At 32.6% G+C, this 20343-nt stretch overlaps 1 protein-coding gene and 1 long non-coding RNA gene across 10 annotated transcripts in view; one reads left to right on the top strand and one right to left on the bottom strand.

The window, feature by feature from the left end:
- Positions 1-20343, bottom strand: part of hth (Meis homeobox homothorax) — a 318454-nt gene that overhangs the window by 152735 nt on the left and 145376 nt on the right. For 8 of the 9 annotated variants that reach the window (XR_014177313.1, XR_014177312.1, XR_014177314.1 and 5 more), the window contains one exon: positions 466-589. Coding sequence is in view for 6 of the 9 variants with exons in the window: in XM_081974306.1 (XP_081830432.1) it covers positions 466-589 (124 nt within the window). In the remaining 3 variants the exon portion in view is untranslated. Of the gene's footprint in view, positions 1-465; positions 608-20343 lie in introns of those variants that run through there. The other variant, XM_081974312.1, reaches the window with a different exon arrangement.
- LOC145725515 (uncharacterized) lies at positions 64-759 on the top strand. The gene is made up of 2 exons (XR_014177316.1): positions 64-390; positions 440-759. It is a non-coding gene; the product is annotated as an uncharacterized LOC145725515 (long non-coding RNA).

Here is a 20343-nt window from a genome sequence, read left to right as displayed (position 1 = left end):
AACTACAAATACCAACATTTCAGACTAAATCTACATTTACAATCACTTTCAATTTGACGCACTTCGAAGTGCACTTTGAAGTAATTATTTTTAATGTCGCTAAGCTTGCCAATTTCATAAGAAAGTTGACTTTGGAGTGAATGTAAAAGCTTCCCGATTTTTATGCATTGAAACGCAGTTTTACGTTATGTGGGATGAGCCCATTTAAGACAAACACAGTATACAGATGGTACAATCGGACCTAATTAAAAAAAGCGAACCTAAAAAAGCTCGACCACGATATAAATGGGCCGGGTACGTGACAATAGGACCACAATGTGTAACCGGGCGAAGTGGCGGCGTCACATCAAAGCCGAAAATTTCGCATAATATTCCGATCGTTTTAATGAGGTACGTATAATTAACGGAATCAGTCATTATCGCTAATTCGTCTGATTAGTAATGAATTAATGTTGAATAACTTACCGGGATCCGAGGCGTCGAGACTCTGCTGTGATGCGGGGGGTTGTGAAAGGGGCCCGGGCGTTCCGGGGGATCGTACATCGTCGTTTACGGGGCCCCCGTAGCTCAGCGACGACGATGGGGGCCGCTACAATCAGAAACAATACTTAGGTATAAATGTTGGATTCTTATCAATTCCCGGATTAGAGCACTAAGACTTTTATTAGAGAGATTAAAGGTGTTATTCACATTCTTTGTGTTTTGTGATGGTGCCCCCAAGACATGGTATTAATTAAAGATTACTCTAAGTCTTTTCACCTGTGTTGATGATCAACAACATCTAGTATGGTGTGGTTTAATATATGAAAAGTACAAGAAGAAAAGTTTCTCACTTTTTATTGTATTTATTTTAAATAGAGCGCCCTGTAGATTTGTTGTCGAATTCTGGAGGTGTTTTATCAAGTACCGATGTTAATTAGTTACATACAACAAACGAAAATACTCAAAGTCGACTTCTTGTCTCAGTTTGAAACAAAATGAGAAAATTTTACTCGATTTTTAGGACACACAGTATTATGTGTTTATTTCCAGTTTTTAACATTGTTTATACATTTTTCAATTGTTGATCTGATGTCTTTTACTGCTATTTTAACAACTGAGATTGTTAGCCGCCCAAACAAATTCTTAACAGTTTATTAGGATCACCTATTTATAAAAATTTGAAATTCTGGAATTAAGGAAACTGTCACTTTCGGTTTAACCGAAAGTAGGTGTCAACTTGATTATTTTTTCCCGTATATTTTTGCATTTTTGAATTCTGGTTGTTGTTTCAGACACATGCCTCATTCCCTCGCCTCTTGTAAGGCAAATTTTAAAATAACGTATTGCCAGATATAAATCTCATATTTTGCAAAATGTCAACACATGGTTTAAACTTTATGCTTCTGCCCTTTTCAGTGATTGCTATTATACAAACTGTCTAAAATTCGGAGCCAAAAATTCATGTTTTTGAAGTTGCCAAAACCAATTTTATGTAATAAATTTTCATAGATAGGCTAAGAACAATTGTTTCTTCAGATGAACGGAGAACTTATTGAACATATCTCATAAACATGAAAAACAAACCTTGTTGATCAAGATTTCAAGTCAATTTTTCACCTTGAAACAAGAAAATTGTCTGTCGAAATTATCTACTTTTCAAACTTTTCAAGTTTCTAATGTTAAAACGATTCTCCAGCTTCAAACAAGCAAATCTGAAAATCCTCGCAAATCAAATTACCCACTTTTCACGTCATTTTCCAACTTTCAAATATCTAAACACGAAAAATGCCTTGTTGTTCAAGTTTTCAAGTGAATTCGCCAGCTTCAAACTAGAAAATCAGAATATTTCCTATTTGGTCAAAATATCAAATTAATTTTCATATCTGAAATGTAAAATTCATTGATTATCTATTTTTCAAGTAATATTTCAACTTTAAAATGTCAAAACATGAAAGATGCCTTATTGATTGAGTTTTCAAATCAATTCTCCAGTCTCAAACAAGAAAATTTGAACATTTGGTCAACTTCACATCTGAAATGTAAATGTGATCAAATTTTGCTGTACTTTGTCTTTAGTTTCAAGAATTAATTTAAAAAAATATATAATTTACGCGTAGTTGAGATAAAAAATCATTCATTTTTAATTATTTGAAAAAGTATCAATTTTTAAAATAAGAACTTTACCCAAATTTTGAACAGGGAATACGACCAAATCATAAAACAGGGATGTTCTATTCGAAAAATTTGCCTTTCTTCCTGTTTCAGAACTGACTTTTGAGGCCAAATTTTGACTGACCACTCCGTATCATTATTTTGACGTTTTTTTTTGCAGTCACTCTTAGAACACACCTAGTCTAACACGACAAAACTTTTCTGATCTGTGTAAATTAAAATTGTTTAAAAAAAACCTTGTTGTTCAAGATTTCAAGTCAATTTTTCACCTTGAAACAAGAAAATTGTCTATCGAAATTATCTACTTTTCAAACTGTTCAAGTTTCTAATGTTAAAACGATTCTCCAGCTTCAAACAAGCAAATCTGAAAATCCTCGCAAATCAAATTACCCACTTTTCACGTCATTTTCCAACTTTCAAATATCTAAACATGAAAAATGCCTTGTTGTTCAAGTTTTCAAGAAAATCAGAAAATTTCCTATTTGGTCAAAATATCAAGTCAATTTTTATATCTGAAATGTAAAATTTATCGAATTATCTATTTTTCAAGTAATATTTCAACTTTAAAATGTCAAAACATGAAAGATGCCTTGTTGATTGAGTTTTCAAGTCAATTCGCCAGTCTCAAACAAGAAAATTTGAAAATTTGGTCAACTTCATATCTGAAATGTAAATGTGATCAAATTATCAACTTTTCAAGTCGCCTTTCAAGTTTCAAATCACAAAACATGAAAAATGTCCTGTTGTTCAAGTTTTCAAGTCAAAGCTTGAGCAAAAAATTCAAATTATCAATACAATTTTCAGGTATGAAATAAATATTTATCAAGTTTTGGTGTACTTTGTCTTTAATTTCAAGAATTAATTTTAGAAAAAAATATAATTAAGTTGAGATTATTTCCCTCATTGTACTAGCAGCCAATAATATTCAATGAACCTTTCTAGTTCGACCAATGAGAGCCGTTATATACTGAATAAATCCCTAGTTGCTAAAATTTTACACTGAATAAACACCTCCTACCTTTTTCGAATACGTTTTTTTGAAGAACATTTGATATTAAACGAAACGGGATTTAGACACATATAAAATTTAAGCTATTTTCTTCAAAATTAACAATTAATAAATCACTATAACGTAGTTTCCATTAAAAAATTACATAAATTAAAATATTATGACGTCTGATTGTCAATCTGAAATGTAAACAAAAATATACACGGCTAAACGAAAATATGTCGTCTGCTGGGGTGAGTTCAATATTATCATTAATTTCATCACGTTTAGTTTAGTATTTGTGTTCTAACTAAGGTGTTTTCTTGTTAATAAACTAAAATGTGAGTTTTCAGGAAATAATCTTGACATATACCCCTCGGCGTTCACGTTTTATCACGTAAAATGTGCATTGGTAGGTTTTTTGCAAAATTTTTCTTTTAGGCAAATGGTTTCGACTAAATAATTCTTTGGAAAAAATCCTTCGACCTGCGGTCTCAGGACCTGCGGTCTCAGGATTTTATCGTCGAATTATTTAGTCTCAATCATTTTCCAAGCAAAATTTTGCAAAAAATCACCTATGCACAGTTTACCCGATAAAACTTGAACGTCTCGGGATATAACCTGTGATAAAAAATCATTCATTTTTAATTATTTGAAAAAGTATCAATTTTTCAATTTCAATTTTGAACGAAATACGACAAAATCATAAAACAGGGATGTTCTATTCGAAAAACTTGCCTTTCTTCCTGTTTCAGAACTGACTTTTGAGGCCAAATTTTGACCTCTCCGTATCATTATTTTGACGTTTTTTTTTTGCAGTCACTCTTAGAACACACCTAGTTTAACACGACAAAACTTATAAAAAACTATTTTCTGATATGTGTAAATTAAAATTTGGAGGACTGAAAATATCCAATTTCTATTAATATTAACCTTCTGGGTGGCCGAACTGGTAATTTGAGAATCACTGTATTTTTTCCGGTAACTTTTCCTCATCATGAAGTAATATATAAAATAGTTGTCCGTTAGCATTGCGTAATAAAGATTTTTAGAGAATGAAGAACACACATAATAAGGTTTCGGAGAAAGTCCAAAAATGCCGCATCGTCTGACCTAAGACCTTAACGAAGACCGAAAAATAACATTATACGCCTTTAGTACATAATTAAATATAACGGTATTAGTTAGGTCTCCACTTCGGTCGGCCAGTTAAACGGTTTAATTATCTCCTAACAAAACGTGCAAGATTAAAAATTCACTGCTCAGTTACACCAGGCAGCAACGTTTCATAGGAACCATAAAAAAGGTTACGATCTCACAATAGCCGTAACTACACACTAGACATACTCTGTAGCAGATTTCACATTTATTTTACGACCTAATTGTGTTGTCAAATTGACTAAAATTAAATGGTATTTCACGCATATTATTTTGTCTTTTTATCGCGAGACCGACCCTTCGGGATTTCGCGGTTATGGATGGCCGTCGTAAACCGTAGCATTCCAAGGAGGGAGTTCGTTTTCTTATTACGTGACCTATCCAAATAAAATTACAATACTTATCTACCTAAATAATGACAATAAACTACGTGATGCAATGGAAAACTTGCAATAATCCTGCATAACTATAAAATCACACTTTACGACTTTGCAGACATTATCAGCGTAAACTGACCCAGAAATCGTGACAGGACATTTTTTTTTAAGACATTTTAATGGTAATCAAAAAACTCATCATTTAATCTAGAGAAAGTATCATCAAATTCTTCGAAAGCTTTACAAAAATAAAGATGCGAGACCATAAAAACATATGAAGGAAGACGAAACAAGAAATAAAAAATTTGATGTGTCATTAAAGATCTGATACTCAGACAGCATTTCATTTGACAAAACAGCCACTTAAAATATTTAGATCTATTAAGATTAGAGTCATAAATAGCGGTAATAAAAACACTTTCAAAGCATTATTAAATACCAGCTCGGTTCAGGATGATGGAATCTAGGATAAAATGATTATTACTAAAAGGTACCTAAGTTAAATTTATTCATTTTTTTTTAGTAAATTTTAACCCATACACAGTTTAGGGGGCATCTGTGAAAATACATTTTTTGAAACTTAAATGTGACCATTTTATCTTAGTCCAAAAGTAGATCATTTTAGAAGTACATACATACAGGGTGGTTCAGTTTTAAGTATCAATAATTCACCATTTGATAGCCAATCAAAAAATAAGTTGACTTGCATTGTGTCATTTTTCTGAAAAACGTTTCCTAAAGAACTTACAGTCCTCCAAATTTCAATTTAAAAAATCGTTTTATAGTTTAAAACTGAACATCCAAGACTTGTGAAAGTCCAAATTTGTACTGAATAGTCTAAAAACTTTTTTACTACTAGGAATGGTCTTATGATTCGCTTTCTCAGACTGTCATCCTGGTTGAGTGTCTGAAACTGGCATTCAAGAACTAAAAAAAAGTCCGGAAATCAAGACAAAGATTGTATTGTGCATGAAACTCATTTTTTACTACTAAAAATAATATAAAAGTTGACTTTTAATGCTAGAACTGACTTTACTAGGACTAAAGAGAGTCCAAAAGTATATTTTCAAGACTTTTGATTCGTGTGCAACTCAATTTCTTCAACTTTCAACAAGTCAAGAAGTAAATTAAATTTTCGGACTAATTTATTTCTAAAAATTAGTTCTCAAGACTATTATTCTAGCATTTGGTACCAAAATTTTTTACTTTTATTACTGAAAAAACTTGACTTTTGGAAATAGTCTTAAACTCGATTTTTCAGTCTTAAAAAGCACTAAAAACTGTCTGAATTTCTTAGAGATGCTACAATTTATTGCACCTATGAGTGTATAAGTCAATTTAATAGTGAAGAAGCTTGAAATAACATTTTCAAAACTATGGTCAGTGGACAAACTGGCTTTTAGGCCTGATAAGTCAAAAACTTTGTAAAGATAGTCTTGAAACTCGATTTGAGGCACAGAAAACAGCCTTAAAACACTAAAAACAGTCTAGTTTATTAAGAAATACCCGAATTTTTAGCACTGAGGTGTCTAGAAGTCGATTTAATAGTGACAAAGCTTGAAATGCTATTTTAAGTCTATGAAGAATGTAAAAATAGTTTTTTTAAGTTTGCTATGTCAATAACTTGGTGAAGATAGTCTTAAAACTCGATTTTCCAAGCTGAAAGCAGTTTTGAAGCACTAAAAACAGTCCAGAATTCGAAGAAAATGAAAAGCAAAGTAAAAAGCACGAAAAGTTAGTTTTTAAGGCAATTTTCATGAATCTAATGTCAATGTGCATCTAAGACTAATTTCAAGACTAAAATATTGAAATTTGTCTTAAAATTATGAAAACTTACTCCAAATGCAAATTTTAAGCTTCTGATGTCACTTTTCATTAGTTCAGTCACATTTTGAGGTTCAAGTCAATTTTTAAGGTTTAAATGTATGAATTTGTTGTAACAAATTCTTGAAAAAGTAGTTTTTATGTCTACAAGTCAATTTTCAGTATTAAAGTCTCTCGATTTGCATGAAAACTGGTTACAAACACAATTTTTAAGCTTCTGAAATTTTTATTTTTTCTAATTCAATTTTCAAAACTAAAGTCTTTTAGTTTGTCTGGAAACTATGAAAACTGGCTACAATAATATTTTTTAAACTTCTTAAGTGAATTTTCCGTTTCCAAGACAATTTTTAAGTTGGGTTGGGTTAGTTTTGGTTCTTTGACCGTAATAACGTGTAATAAAGTGCTTGTTCAAAATTTGATCAATATTGCTCCAACGGTCTGACAGTTATGACAAATAAAACGATTTTTTAAACAGAAATTTGAAGGACTGTATTTTCCTTAGGAAGCACTTTTCAGGAAAATGACATAATGATTGTCAACTTATTTTTTAATTGGCTATGGATTGGTGAATTATTGACATTTAAAACTGGACCACCCTGTATACAAGATGGTCTGCAAAATGTTAAGCAAACAAAAAGTTGGTGATTTTTTGAAACATTTTTAAACAGAAACTACTGCCTACACTTATGTAGCCTCAAAACATCCCTAACTTTGTTTATTTTTACAGCATTTCTGAATAAATGTGCTTTTTTCACTATTAGTAAATACCTGAAAACCGTTAGCAGCAGGTACAGCAAAAAAATACCTGCAAAACAGCAAAAGGTACAGAAACACTCTGTAACTTAAAACAACAAAATATTTGTGAACCTCATGATCATATATAAACTTTTAGTCTCAAACCTTAAAATAATTACCACCTTTCGTTTGTACAGAGTGTGTTTGTACACCTCATTATAGATTATCACATAGATTATCACAATCATATTGATCCTTCCCATAAAAATTGAAAATTGATGAAAACTGTGTTCCTCTTAGCTGAGAATCCATAGAATCTCGACTTGGAGTGGTAATTTTTGATTTAAAAATTTTCTTTGATGCTCTGTATATTGACATACAGAGTGGCAAACTTTACGATTTTACGAAATCATTTATTTGAAATTACATATTTCGAAAAGTTGCACTAAACCCTAATTTCGAACGAGAAAAAAACTAAAATACTAAAAACAGTGCTGTTCCATTTGAAGGACTTTTGTTAAAAAATGATCTTTTGGGGCAAATTTTTGACCACCCGTATAATTTTCGAAAAACCAACACAAAAACTAAGAGAAAAATATTTTCTGTTATGTAAAAATTAAGATGATTTTAGACACTGCAAACGTCAAATTTTACGTAAAAGGGTAAATATCTCAGACACATATTCAGATAAGTATATGACATCATACATCTTACAATATAAAAAGATACAAGGCGATTCATTTAGAATATGCGAGTTGGTATCTACTTTTACTTTTACATCAATATTTTGAAAATTTTTATTTAAACGAGCTGCTCCCATCGACTTGTATACCGACAGGTTTTCGAAACTACTCCACCCTGTATAGTAATCAAATGAATTTTTTGAAGTCGTTATTAAAACTTGTCGACGTTTCGTTCATTTATATAAACTTCTTCAGGACATGTATAGTAATATTCAGTTTTCTTAATGGCGCCACTGCTTTTTCTTAGATAATTAATAACAAAATATACAGGGTGTTTGGGATTTTCATGGCAGCACTTTTTGGGATATTCCAAAATCTACATAATTACACGTATTGGTGGTTTCTCTTTTGGCCGAATTTTAAAGCAATACATTACTTACTAAAAACATTGTTTATGAAATAACTAAAACATTATTTTCAACCTTCTGTAAGATATTATTATGTAAGGTATTAAGGGTAATTAGATGTGGTGTTATTAATGTATATTTAATAGCAATGTGTATCCGTGAACCGTAAAATATCGAAAATACCGTAACTTTGTAGACAACTAAATACATTTAATATCCTGCACACAAACAGGGAATTATTAGGATAATACTGAAGCGTAAACATCATTCTTCAAAACGTAACGGAGCCTTTAAGTTAGCATCAGAAAATCCATTCTGTTTGTTTAATTCGGTATAATTCTTACAACGATTTGTTAATTGGATTAGCGAGCGGAAGGGTAAAGATTTTACATTTGAATAATTTTATTCGGAGTGTCCGGATTTGATTTAATATTAGAGTGCTCGTCCCGAAATGTCACCCTACTGAATCGGATAATTGACTTTTAACTAAATGCTAGAAAATGGATAAGTCCTGTTCGAAGGGGAGAGAAACAAATCTAATCTGAGCGTCAGTCAAATTCCGAATTAGACGTCCTTGAGGGATTAGTTACCCTCATGCAAATAGCAATTGGCCACTTTTGAAGTAATGTGTATGCATGCAGATTGGAGGCTGCATCCCCATCATAATCCGTTTAGTGTCTTTATCCGTTTTGGACAAACCGAATGTAGGGTTGACACCTCAGAACTTTATTCCATTACGAAAAGGGGTAAAAGCTTTCATGAATTAACTATGACCGTATTCTTCCAATTTGTTTTTCCTGCCTTTAGCTGGTCAAATTGGCACAAGCCGACGTTAAACGGTTTATACAATAATGAAACAACCGATTCTTCGCACTCACGTTTTAACAACTTTACTGAAAGTATCTATCAGCCATATCAATCATATCTGACAACGTTCTATGTTTTAGTTATGTGATAACCGGTGTTAATTACCTAATGCATATTTTCCATGATTATCACTTTTTAACTTGTCACGTAGATAGTTTTTAACTTTAGTTTCATGTGACAGGCACAACAGGAAGGCACTTTTCACTTACATTCTCTCCTGACTGTTAAAAGTATCGCGCACATTAAAACACAGTAAAATTTATAAGGCGTATCAAATTGTAGGTTCTAATGAAAACTGGAACATTTCTTCACAGTTCATTAATCAGGCTGGCAGTTGGAATATCAATTAGCCGGTACCGGTAGAGCACATTGAATATCATTACGTTTTTACTTAATACAAGGTGTGTCAGAAAAAAACCAGGTAAAAAGCGCGAACGCGTTAACGCTTACCCTGCTAAATAACTATCCTTATCCATTGGGGTGTGACAAGTATTTCCTACTTCCGTTATTGACATGTGGGCATTATAATAATGTAACCCGACAAATTATTAGTTGCCGTTCGGTCGTTAAAAGGGTTATTTTTTTAATCTAATTTAAGCTACTTAACACAACACTGGTGTTCTAATGGGAGTTTCGTGTTGGTCTGGTCTGTTCTTTTATCTATATGATGGTACAGTAAATTTCTTAATTTCAGTTTGAGCAACCGCTGAACCACATATAAGAAAACATTCATTACAAAACAACATCACTTATAGAATTTCATTACATTAGATCAGGTGGTTGTACGTAACAAAAGTAGATAGTATTCGAGTTTGCAGTGTTTTTTTATAAGAAACAGTATATTAAAATGGGAAATGTTTCATTACTGTCTGAGAGAATTATGTTGTATTATGAAATAACGAGAAGGTGAATTTTCTGTCAAGATAGGCAAAAAAAGGGCTATTTTGTTGCCTAGGCAAAGGAGTGGCTACTTCTTGTCTTTTCACCTGGTGCTGAGAAGACAATAACACAATTAGCACCTAAAGAACGGTATTTGTCAAATTTCAGTCATTTCCAAATGTTTAATATTTCACTACCATTTCCCTGCTAGACAGGAAAAACATGTCAAGAGCTTGATTTTTAAAAAAATAGGGCAAAAATCATATTTTGATAACTTTTCAGTTCACGAAGCTAGAGGACGTTTTTCAAATTTCGGCCTTTGGAATATAATCAATCAAAAGTTTTTTGGTTTTGTTTTGGAAGTTCCTACAGCGTTCCGTTTTGTCCAAAAACCAACATAAATCCCTGTTTGGTCAGGAAGGTTACTTTTTACTGCATTTTTTTGTTTTGTCTTAACAAACAAACCAATACTTTACTGCTCGATTATCCTCAATTAAATTATGTACTAATATTCTTAAATTATTGTTAATTTTTGTTATTGTTGAGAGAATCACGTAGAAAAATATTCTTGAGAGTGCCCTAAATACATCTTGTAGTGTAATTAGGGTATTATTGGGAGTCAAAACATTCCAAATCCGACCACATTGTACATTGAAATGCTGTTGATGAAACTAAAAATCAAACGTGATAATGTGACTTTAATAATTACATCTTGTAACAGAACAGTACGGTTCGTTAAAAACCATAACTTTAGAGCCAAAAAACGATTATTCATGAGACATTGAGCTTTAACCTGAAATATTCATTTTTTAAGTTAGCAAAATTAAAATTTATCAAACCAGTCACATATGTTCCTCCAGAACAACATTTTGACTTCAAATATGGTCACGTGACTGCAAGGATACTATTTTAACCTATACTAGAGCCACGTGATCTTCACGATTCCATTCGTCGCTTGAAAATAGTCACGTAGCCTTTGTAGGTAAATTCGATAGTTGAAAACAGTCACGTGACCCTCAGAACAACATTTTGACTTTAAATATGGTCACGTGACTCCAAGGATACTATTTTAACCTTTAGTATAGTCACGTGATCTTCAGGATCCCATTCGTCGCTTGAAAATAGTCACGTAGCCTTTGTAGGTAAATTCGATAGTTGAAAACAGTCACGTGACCCTCAGAACAACATTTTGACTTTAAATATGGTCACGTGACTGCAAGGATACTATTTTAACCTTTACTAGAGCCACGTGATCTTCAGGATTCCATTCGTCGCTTGAAAATAGTCACGTAGCCTTTGTAGGTAAATTCGATAGTTGAAAACAGTCACGTGACCCTCAGAACAATATTTTGACTTTAAATATGGTCACGTGACTGCAAAGATACTATTTTACCCGTAAGAAGAGTAAAATGGCATCCAAATTTGCATTCCACTTTTCCAAATAGTCACATGACCTTAGAAGGTGAATTTGACAGCTGAAAACAATCACGTGACTTTCAGAACAACATTTTCAAATTAAATATGATCACGTGACTGCAAGAATGCTATTTTAACCGCAAGAAGTGTCAAGTGACATTCAAGATTCCATTCGATTCTTTCAAATAGTCACGTAGAAGGTGAATTTGATAGTGAAAATAATTACATAAACTTCAGAACAACATTTTGAAATTAAATATGGTTATGTGACTGCCAGCGTGCTATTTGAACCTTAAGAATGATATGATATGGCTTTTTTTTAGATTCTAAAAGTACTTGCCATAACATACAAAAATTGAGTCCTAAAGTTGCAAACTCTAACATTCTTTAGAGTAATTTGAAACTGTGTAACTTTTTCAAATTATACAGGTCAGCAAAAGCAATTTCCTCAAAATCAGTTGCACATTATTCCCGTCGAATAATCTGAATTCTGGACGATACTTCTGGACTATAAGGCTTCCCAGAATAACAGAATACGTCCCAGCACAACAGGAAATGGACATGGAGCATGTAAGACGACACTGAACACTTGCAAAAAAATGTAACTGCATTGAAAAGTTACTGTGCCAAATGAAAGATCGATGAGAACGTGGACAAAACAGAGAGAGAGTAATAGACAATGTAGACAGATTCATCAGTAATGTAACATTACTCAAAAATGACAGTGAAGCTACGAACTAAAGGTAAAGACCCAGCGAAAATCACCCTGAACCCTTAAATATCAATTTATCGATATTAGGTATGAATTCAACAGACGAATCAGAAGATTTCGTGCTTAGAAGACAGGGAGCTTTGTTAAGTGTTAATTTCAATTTTATAGTATATTTATATTAAAATAAACTGTATCTTCATTACTTGCTAATTGAATGTCAATGTTGCGTCATGCAAATAACTTCCTTTTGATTGATTGATATTACCATTCAATCAGTTTTTACCTATCAAGGTTTCATGTAAGTTTTGCGCTATATTTCAAGCATCAATCGAATGGCAAATTTATGCCTTTACTTGGCCGTAACAGTTTAACCGGTTATCATTTTCCATGTAATTGCGGTAACAAAAAAGAGCTTATAGATAACGGGGAGCAATAAGAAATTGATAAAAACGACGGTTTCATAGTCATTAGCCGCTTACTCTATACAAGTACACATTAAACGTTTTCTTATAAGTCTAAATCGTAGCCGGTCATGAAACAGGAGTTTTTTTTGGATTATTACCAACTAAGTCAAGGGCAGAACTCCCAGGTCTGTTAAGTGGTGCAGTTTTGATGATGATTGGGTAGTGCCGTTGCACGTTTAGGGCTGTTAGAATTTATTGCCGGCAAAACATAGGGAATTTTCACGACACATTATTCGCAATAATAAAAAATGCACCCAGGTCTCAGTCCGGCCTTATCGCAGACAGCAGGATAATTTAATTTGTCGGCGTAATATATGGCCGCTAGCGCAACGGTGGTGCCGACGCCTCTACGGCGCTCATATCCTGCTTTTCTCGGTGGCTCTATTCGCTCTATTCTATCTGATCCCCAAATCTCTGGCCGGGCTGATGTATGGCTCCCCATCGACCTAGGTGCCGCTTTCTGTTTCCTGATAACAGCGTAACACCTGAACGTTTTTTCCCTCCGCCTTCCTCGTCTAAATAGAACTTCTCTATATGCAATAAATCTTCACCTTTAAAACTACGGATATTGGATTGTAATGTCTCAGGTCCTCCCTATCCTTAACTGTACGAAAAAACCTTCTACTGACATTCGTATTGTTTATTGTCCCACCTTTATCCCTCAAATGGCGTCATATACTAATAAAATTTGTCAAAGGGGAATTTTAGAAGATACACAAATCAAATTTTGATTTTGACTGCCAGTGTTTTCTTAAACCAAAGATTGTTTATGTTTTGTAATGATATAACGTTACTTGAACCTCATTTATCACTGTAAAAATTAATCGGTGTTTTGAATTATTTGCATCAAAAGAATGAACTCAATTTTCTGCTGATTTTAACAATACGAACCTTACACGTAAATGTAATTTTGATCTATTACAGGAAGTTATTTACTGGTTAACCTAACCTAATTGAATTGCCTGCTCGAAATTATGTTCTGTAGTTTTCAATACTTTTGTCACTGTTTTTTAGTTATTTGTCAATGTTTCATACTTTTTTTTATTAATTATGCATGTTTAAGTAAACCAATGTGGATTTTGGTGATGCAGAAGCAACGATTTATTATTTTTATACAATACATTAATAATTTTATACAGGGAGTCCTCGAATTGCTGTCACAAACTGTAAGGAGAGATAATACATAAATAATATGAGAAAAAGTTTTTATAAACTTGCCTCCTTTTCAAGATACAGGATGTCAAAGTAAAAATAATATAGTTTTTTGTAAATATCTCCGGAACCGTTTGTTGTACTGAAAGCAACTTTTGCGGGATTACTTTCCTAAAAAAGCAGTTTTTTTTTAGTGCAAATCGATTGATTTTATACAAACCAGTGGCGGAAATTAAAGGTTGAAAATGTTTTTTTTGCCGTCACTGGAAAACATGTAATATGAAAAGCATTTTCTTCATAAAAAATTACCTTTGCTATTTGAAGAAAATTATATATTTTGGTAAAAAACGACCTATTTTACAGTTTTTGTTCGAACGATTTTAAAAAGTTTTGAAATTGTTAATTATTTAGTAACTGTTAATAACTAGTTAATTGTTAAATTTAATTTTCTTAAGGTTACTAAAATTAACTTTTCTTATGGTGCATTCTATAGGAGACTATTCCTGCAAAAGTTGCTCAAGAAAAACGCTTTCGGAGATATTCACAAAAAAAAATATTATTTTTTCAACTTTCATACTACAAAGAAAAAATTTTTTTTTCTCAAGTTTCTGACAACAATTTAGGGACAATCTGTATATTCCTAGTAAAGTATTTTTTGATTACACTTTATGTGTCAAACTAGACTTAATTTTTGGGAGTTGAAGATGGGGTTAAAGTCCTGCAACAAAAAAACCGGACACCCTGTATACTAACATTCCTAACTAATTTTGAATTCAGAAATTGTAATCCACTAGAAAGTTTAGCATGATATTGGATTTGATTTCTGGAATCCCAGAAACTCAAATCCAATATCCTTTTTCCTGTCAGCAAGTACCACCGTTTTGAAGTTGACTATCGAAATAAGGCAATTCTGCCAGTTTATCCTAAAATTCGGAAAGTCTTAGATATGACGCTTTCAGTTATCTAGGTTTTTCGATATAGCCTACAATTTGCTATACCATATCGAATACGATAAAACCCACCCTATCCGAGTTATTTAAAAATTTGTTTCAGTTTTATATAAAGTCAGTTATGCTACTGATTTTGATTTTTTGTGTCGAGATCGAAATTTACGTTACATACACTAGAGCCATGTTTGTAAAGTGTGTCGTTGTTAATACCAATGTCGAATGAAGACAACTATTGTTTAATAAAAAGAGCAAATCAAAGAGCTTAGAGCTAGATCCAAAGTCCGAGAGCGAGAGAGAGAAAAAAGAAAGGCGGTGTTCGTTTGGCCAGAGCACAGTATTTCATTTTAATGGTCCCCGCGGTCCCGGATTCCATTAAACTGTTTCTCCTGCAAAGTTTATTCTGGCCGCTGGGACCATTAGTTTGATGCAGCAGGAAACAATCCTGCCAAAGAACTGGAATTGATAGATGGCTCGGTTGTTCGCCTGCTTGCTTGTGCTAACTTTGCAAGTAATATTTTAGCTTATTCTTTTCTTCTATTAGGACCGAAAGTTCGGTACGTGGGGGGGCCCCTGGTTGGCTCTTTTCCGAGACGACATCGCCACTTTTACTTGTTTACGTTCTAATTTGTGGACAGCGTCCCTAAATATATTCCATACTTCATTCGGTTGTCACTTTTGTTTTTCACAGAATTGAACATGTAAGTTTCGATGTCTAAGAGTTTTCATGATTAGGTTGTAACTTTTAACGTTTTTTACATTGTCTTGTTATGTTCACTGAATAGTACAGTAGGTACATTACCTAGAGCCATCTACGGAAAATTAGAAGAACCACTTTAGCAAATTGCTGAATGTACTATTTTAATGAACAAAATTATTGTCAAACTAAGCTGTCAACTTCTGTTGATCAATAGCCACCCTAATAAGCTGTTTCTCGATTTAACTTTTTTTGCATACCCTTCTTATTCTTTTATTTAGAATTATAGCAATTCTGTACAAAGTGTTCCAGCGATAAATCAAAATCTTTTGTTTTGAGAATTACATTAATTCAGTGTTTTCTTAGCTTTCAAATAAAACACACAGTCAATTTTAAAAATTTTTGAAATATATTACCTACCCGTTAAAAATGCAGCTTTTTTAGTAAAAATTATATATTTTAAAGCTAGTTTTGGCCCAAAAACACCAAGATTTGTCCAATTATATTAACACCCTGTAGCTCGTTTGCCCTGTGAGATTTTGAGTAAACACACTTTTTAACAAAACTTTGTGTACAGTGAGTGGTTTTTTTAAAGTAGCAAGTCATATACAAGGTGGTCAAACTGCTACCTTTCAAACGCTAACACCCCAAGTTCAGTTAAATTCCACAAAAACTGGTCAAATTTAAAAGAAGTTAGTATCTTAAGACAATGATTCCAAATTTTGTTCGGTTTCAAAAATATTGCAAAAAATATTTTTTTTCAATGCACCGAATACTAAGAATTGTTAAAAATGTAGTTACAGAATTGTATTAGTTCTAAACAATGAATTTGAATTCAGCAAAACGGACTTTCAGTGGAACTTGATTTTTTCTGTTATTTTAAATACATATTTTATCATAATTTCACTCATGTAATTAAAAAAACTGGAATAGCCATTTGATGTAGATTAAAAAGTTAACCCAAAAATTATTAAATATTCCTAACCTTATGTTAGGTTTAGTTAACGTTTTCCAAAAATATCTTCTACTTTTTCCATCGTTTTGACCATTTTGCTGCTAAAGTAGGTTAATTGAAGAAAAAGTCAATATGTCCACAACCGAGGAAAATTGTACATTATCGTGTCTAATTATTACTAACTTATCAACAAATTTGACAGCTTTTGTCTAATTTAACAGAACTTGTAACTTTTACGTTACAGAGTGTCAAACTTTTTATTTTTTCTGAATATTTAGATGAGGGTAATTAAAAGAATTGTTAAAAATGCTCATCTTCCATCATTATGCATGCAACTGCTCGTAGTCTCATCTCCGTACTTGTACCATTACCATAACTGGTGTGTGTGTGTTTCGGGTAGCGTCACACCCAACAATGTTACGTTGATGAAGTTGTTCTGAAAGCGCAGTATAAACTAGTTCTTTCAAGTAATCCCGCAGAAAAATCGATTGGATTTCAATCCGGACGTCTCGGAAGCAGTGATTTCAAATTCCAGTGCAATAATTTCAACCCATGCCTTTTAGAGTTGATAAAGTTAGACCGTGTACCGTTTCCTAGCCTGGTTTACCGGCTGGTAAAAGTATGTGTTTGTGGAACAGTTTTTGGAATTTCCATTTCACATTTAAAACCATTTACAACCAAAATAAATATTTATTATTAAAATGATAATTGAAATATTACTGGTAAACCTAATTGCCAAAAAACGACTAGCAAACCCAATTTGTAATGCCAGCAACCTGAATCCTCTACAGGGTGGTCCAGTTTTAAGTGTCAATAATTCACCATTTGATAGCCAATCAAAAAATAAGTTGACTTGCATTGTGTCATTTTTCTGAAAAACGTTTCCTAAGAAAAATACAGTCCTCCAAATTTCAATTTGAAAAATCGTTTTCTAGTTTAAAACTGAACTTGTGAAAGTCCAAATTTGTACTGAATAGTCTAAAAACTTTTTTACTACTAGGAATGGTCTTATGATTCGCTTTCTCAGACTGCCATCCTGGTTGAGTGTCTGAAACTGGCATTCAAAAACTAAAAAAAGTGCGGAAATCAAGACAAAGAATGTATTGTGCATGAAACTCATTTTTTACTACTAAAAATAATATAAAAGTTGACTTTTAATGCTAGAACTGACTTTACTAGGACTAAAGAGAGTCCAAAAGTATATTTTCAAGACTTTAATTGGTGTACAACTGAATTTTCTGGACTGGACAACAAGTCTAGAAGTAAATTAAATTTTCGGACTATATTATTTCTAAAAATTAGTTCTCAAGACTATTATTGTAGCATTTGGTACCAACATTTTTTACTTTTATTACTGAAGAAACTTGACTTTTGGAAATAGTCTTAAACTCAATTTTTCAGTCTTAAAAAGCACGAAAAACCGTCTGAATTTCTTAGAGGTGCTACGATTTATTGCACCTATGAGTGTAGAAGTCAATTTAATAGTGAAGAAGCTTGAAATAACATTTTCAAGACTATGGTCAGTGGACACACTGACTTTTAGGCCTGATAAGTCAAAAACTTTGTAAAGATAGACTTGAAACTCGATTTGCGGCACTGAAAACAGCCTTAAAACACTAAAAACAGTCTAGTTTATTAAGAAATACCCGAATTTTTAGCACTGAGGTGTCTAGAAGTCAATTTAATAGTGAAGAAGCTTGAAATAACATTTTCAAGACTATGGTCAGTGGACACACTGGCTTTTAGGCCTGATAAGTCAAAAACTTTGTAAAGATAGTCTTGAAACTCGATTTGAGGCAGTGAAAACAGCCTTAAAACACTAAAAACCGTCTAGTTTATTAAGAAATACCCGAATTTTTAGCACTGAGGTGTCTAGAAGTCGATTTAATAGTGACAAAGCTTGGAATGCTATTTTAAGTCTATGAAGAATGTAAAAAATTGTTTTTTAAGTTTGCTATGTCAATAACTTGGTGAAGATAGTCTTGAAACTCGATTTTCCAAGCTGAAAGCAGTTTTGAAGCACTAAAATTAGTCCAGAATTCGAAGAAAATGAAAAGCAAAGTAAAAAGCACAAAAAGTTAGTTTTCAAGACAATTTTCATGAATCTAATGTCAATGTGCATCTAAGACTATTTTCAAGACTAAAATATTGAAATTTGTCTTCAAATTATGAAAACTTACTTCAAATGCAAATTTTAAGTTTCTGATGTCACTTTTCATTAGTTCAGTTACATTTTGGGGTTCAAGTCAATTTTTAAGGTTTAAATGTATGAATTTGTAGTAACAAATTCTTGAAAAAGTAGTTTTTATGTCTACAAGTCAATTTTTAGTATTAAAGTCTCACGATTTGCATGAAAACTGGTTACAAACACAATTTTTAAGCTTCTGAAATGTTTATCTTTTCTCGAGTCTTTTCTAATTCAATTTTCAAAACTAAAGTCTCTTAGTTTGTCTGGAAACTATGAAAACTGGCTACAATAATATTTTTTAAACTTCTTAAGTGAATTTTCCGTTTCCAAGACAATTTTCATGTTGGGTTGGGTTAGTTTTGGGTCTTTGACCGTAATAACGTGTAATAAAGTGCTTGTTCCAAATTTGATCAATATTGCTCTAACGGTCTGACAGTTATGACAAAAAAAAACCGATTTTTTAAACAGAAATTTGAAGGACTGTATTTTTCTTAGGAAATAAATGACATTATGAATGTCAACTTATTTTTTAATTGGCTATGAATTGGTGAATTATTGACATTTAAAACTGGACCACCCTGTATATGTACTTAAGAAACACCCTGTACATATTTTTTATTTATGCTGATGTGTTTTAACAATGCAAAGTGTTTTTACTCCTCTTCGAGTAGACTAGTTAACATTTATTTGCTGAATATCCTTTCTGATATTTAGAGCTACTACACTTTTTACTGAGAGTAGTACTTAACAGCATCACACTCTGATATTTAAAGGAAAATTCTCCGCTAACTAGTTAAATACCAGTAAAGCCCCCCGTCTGCTCGTGATTTATCTCCAAAATAACGAGGATCTCACACTTTCAAGTTTCCAAAATGGAAAACGGTTCTATTTTTACTTAAAAATATTTCACGTCACCCTTGTCTCTTGAATGTTTGTTATCGTCGCCTTCCACACTCTACCTTTTGCTCTATTTCTGGGCATGAAAGGGGACGTTCTTTCGCCGATTCGAATTCCTCTCCTGATTTTATGACTGTTTTTTTGGCCAGGTAGAATTTTTGCGGCCGGCCAACTGTGTGTTTCTAATTACAACAAAAACAATTAATATATAAATAGGTAGAGGTACTGAAAAGGGTGGTTCGACTGAAATCATTTAGACATTCCCGGGTGAACGATCTCTAAATTAATAATTATTGTGTGGATTGACGTGATGAAAATTTAAGGCTGTCCCACTCACAATGATTTAAAATTTGTGTTTGTGTCGTCTCCGGTCGACGATTCAAAAATAGAGAATGCGATATACATAAATATAAATATATACGAAGTAGCTAAATGCCAGCCAGGTTTTGCTTGGAAGGCGCACAAAATGAGAATATTTCTTAACACTGATGATACCGGTACTGCCAATAGCATCTCCCATACGCATTTGTCGTCTGAATGGTATAATTAACAGGGTATTTATAGCAGCAAGGGCAATGTTCATCTGTTTGATGTCTACAAAAGATGCGTCGTCGAATTTGGTTTATAGACACAATATTACATCACTACAAATTATAAGTTGACGCCTCGGCTATATGGCACATTTTCATATATTATGTTTTATTTTTAACGATTCGTTGAATTGAATCCGGCATTGCGATTGATGTTTGGATGGATGATCTTGACAGGGGGCCAAGAAATGTATTTTTCTTTACGTTCACGCTGTAATAGCGCAGAAGTGACACTATTTTTGATTTCCAATTA

Source organism: Ips typographus, linkage group LG2 (assembly GCF_016097725.1).
Source record: "Ips typographus isolate SLU linkage group LG2, UJ_Ityp_2.0, whole genome shotgun sequence".
NCBI lineage: Eukaryota > Metazoa > Arthropoda > Insecta > Coleoptera > Curculionidae > Ips > Ips typographus.
This window is presented reverse-complemented; position numbering and strand designations above follow the sequence as displayed.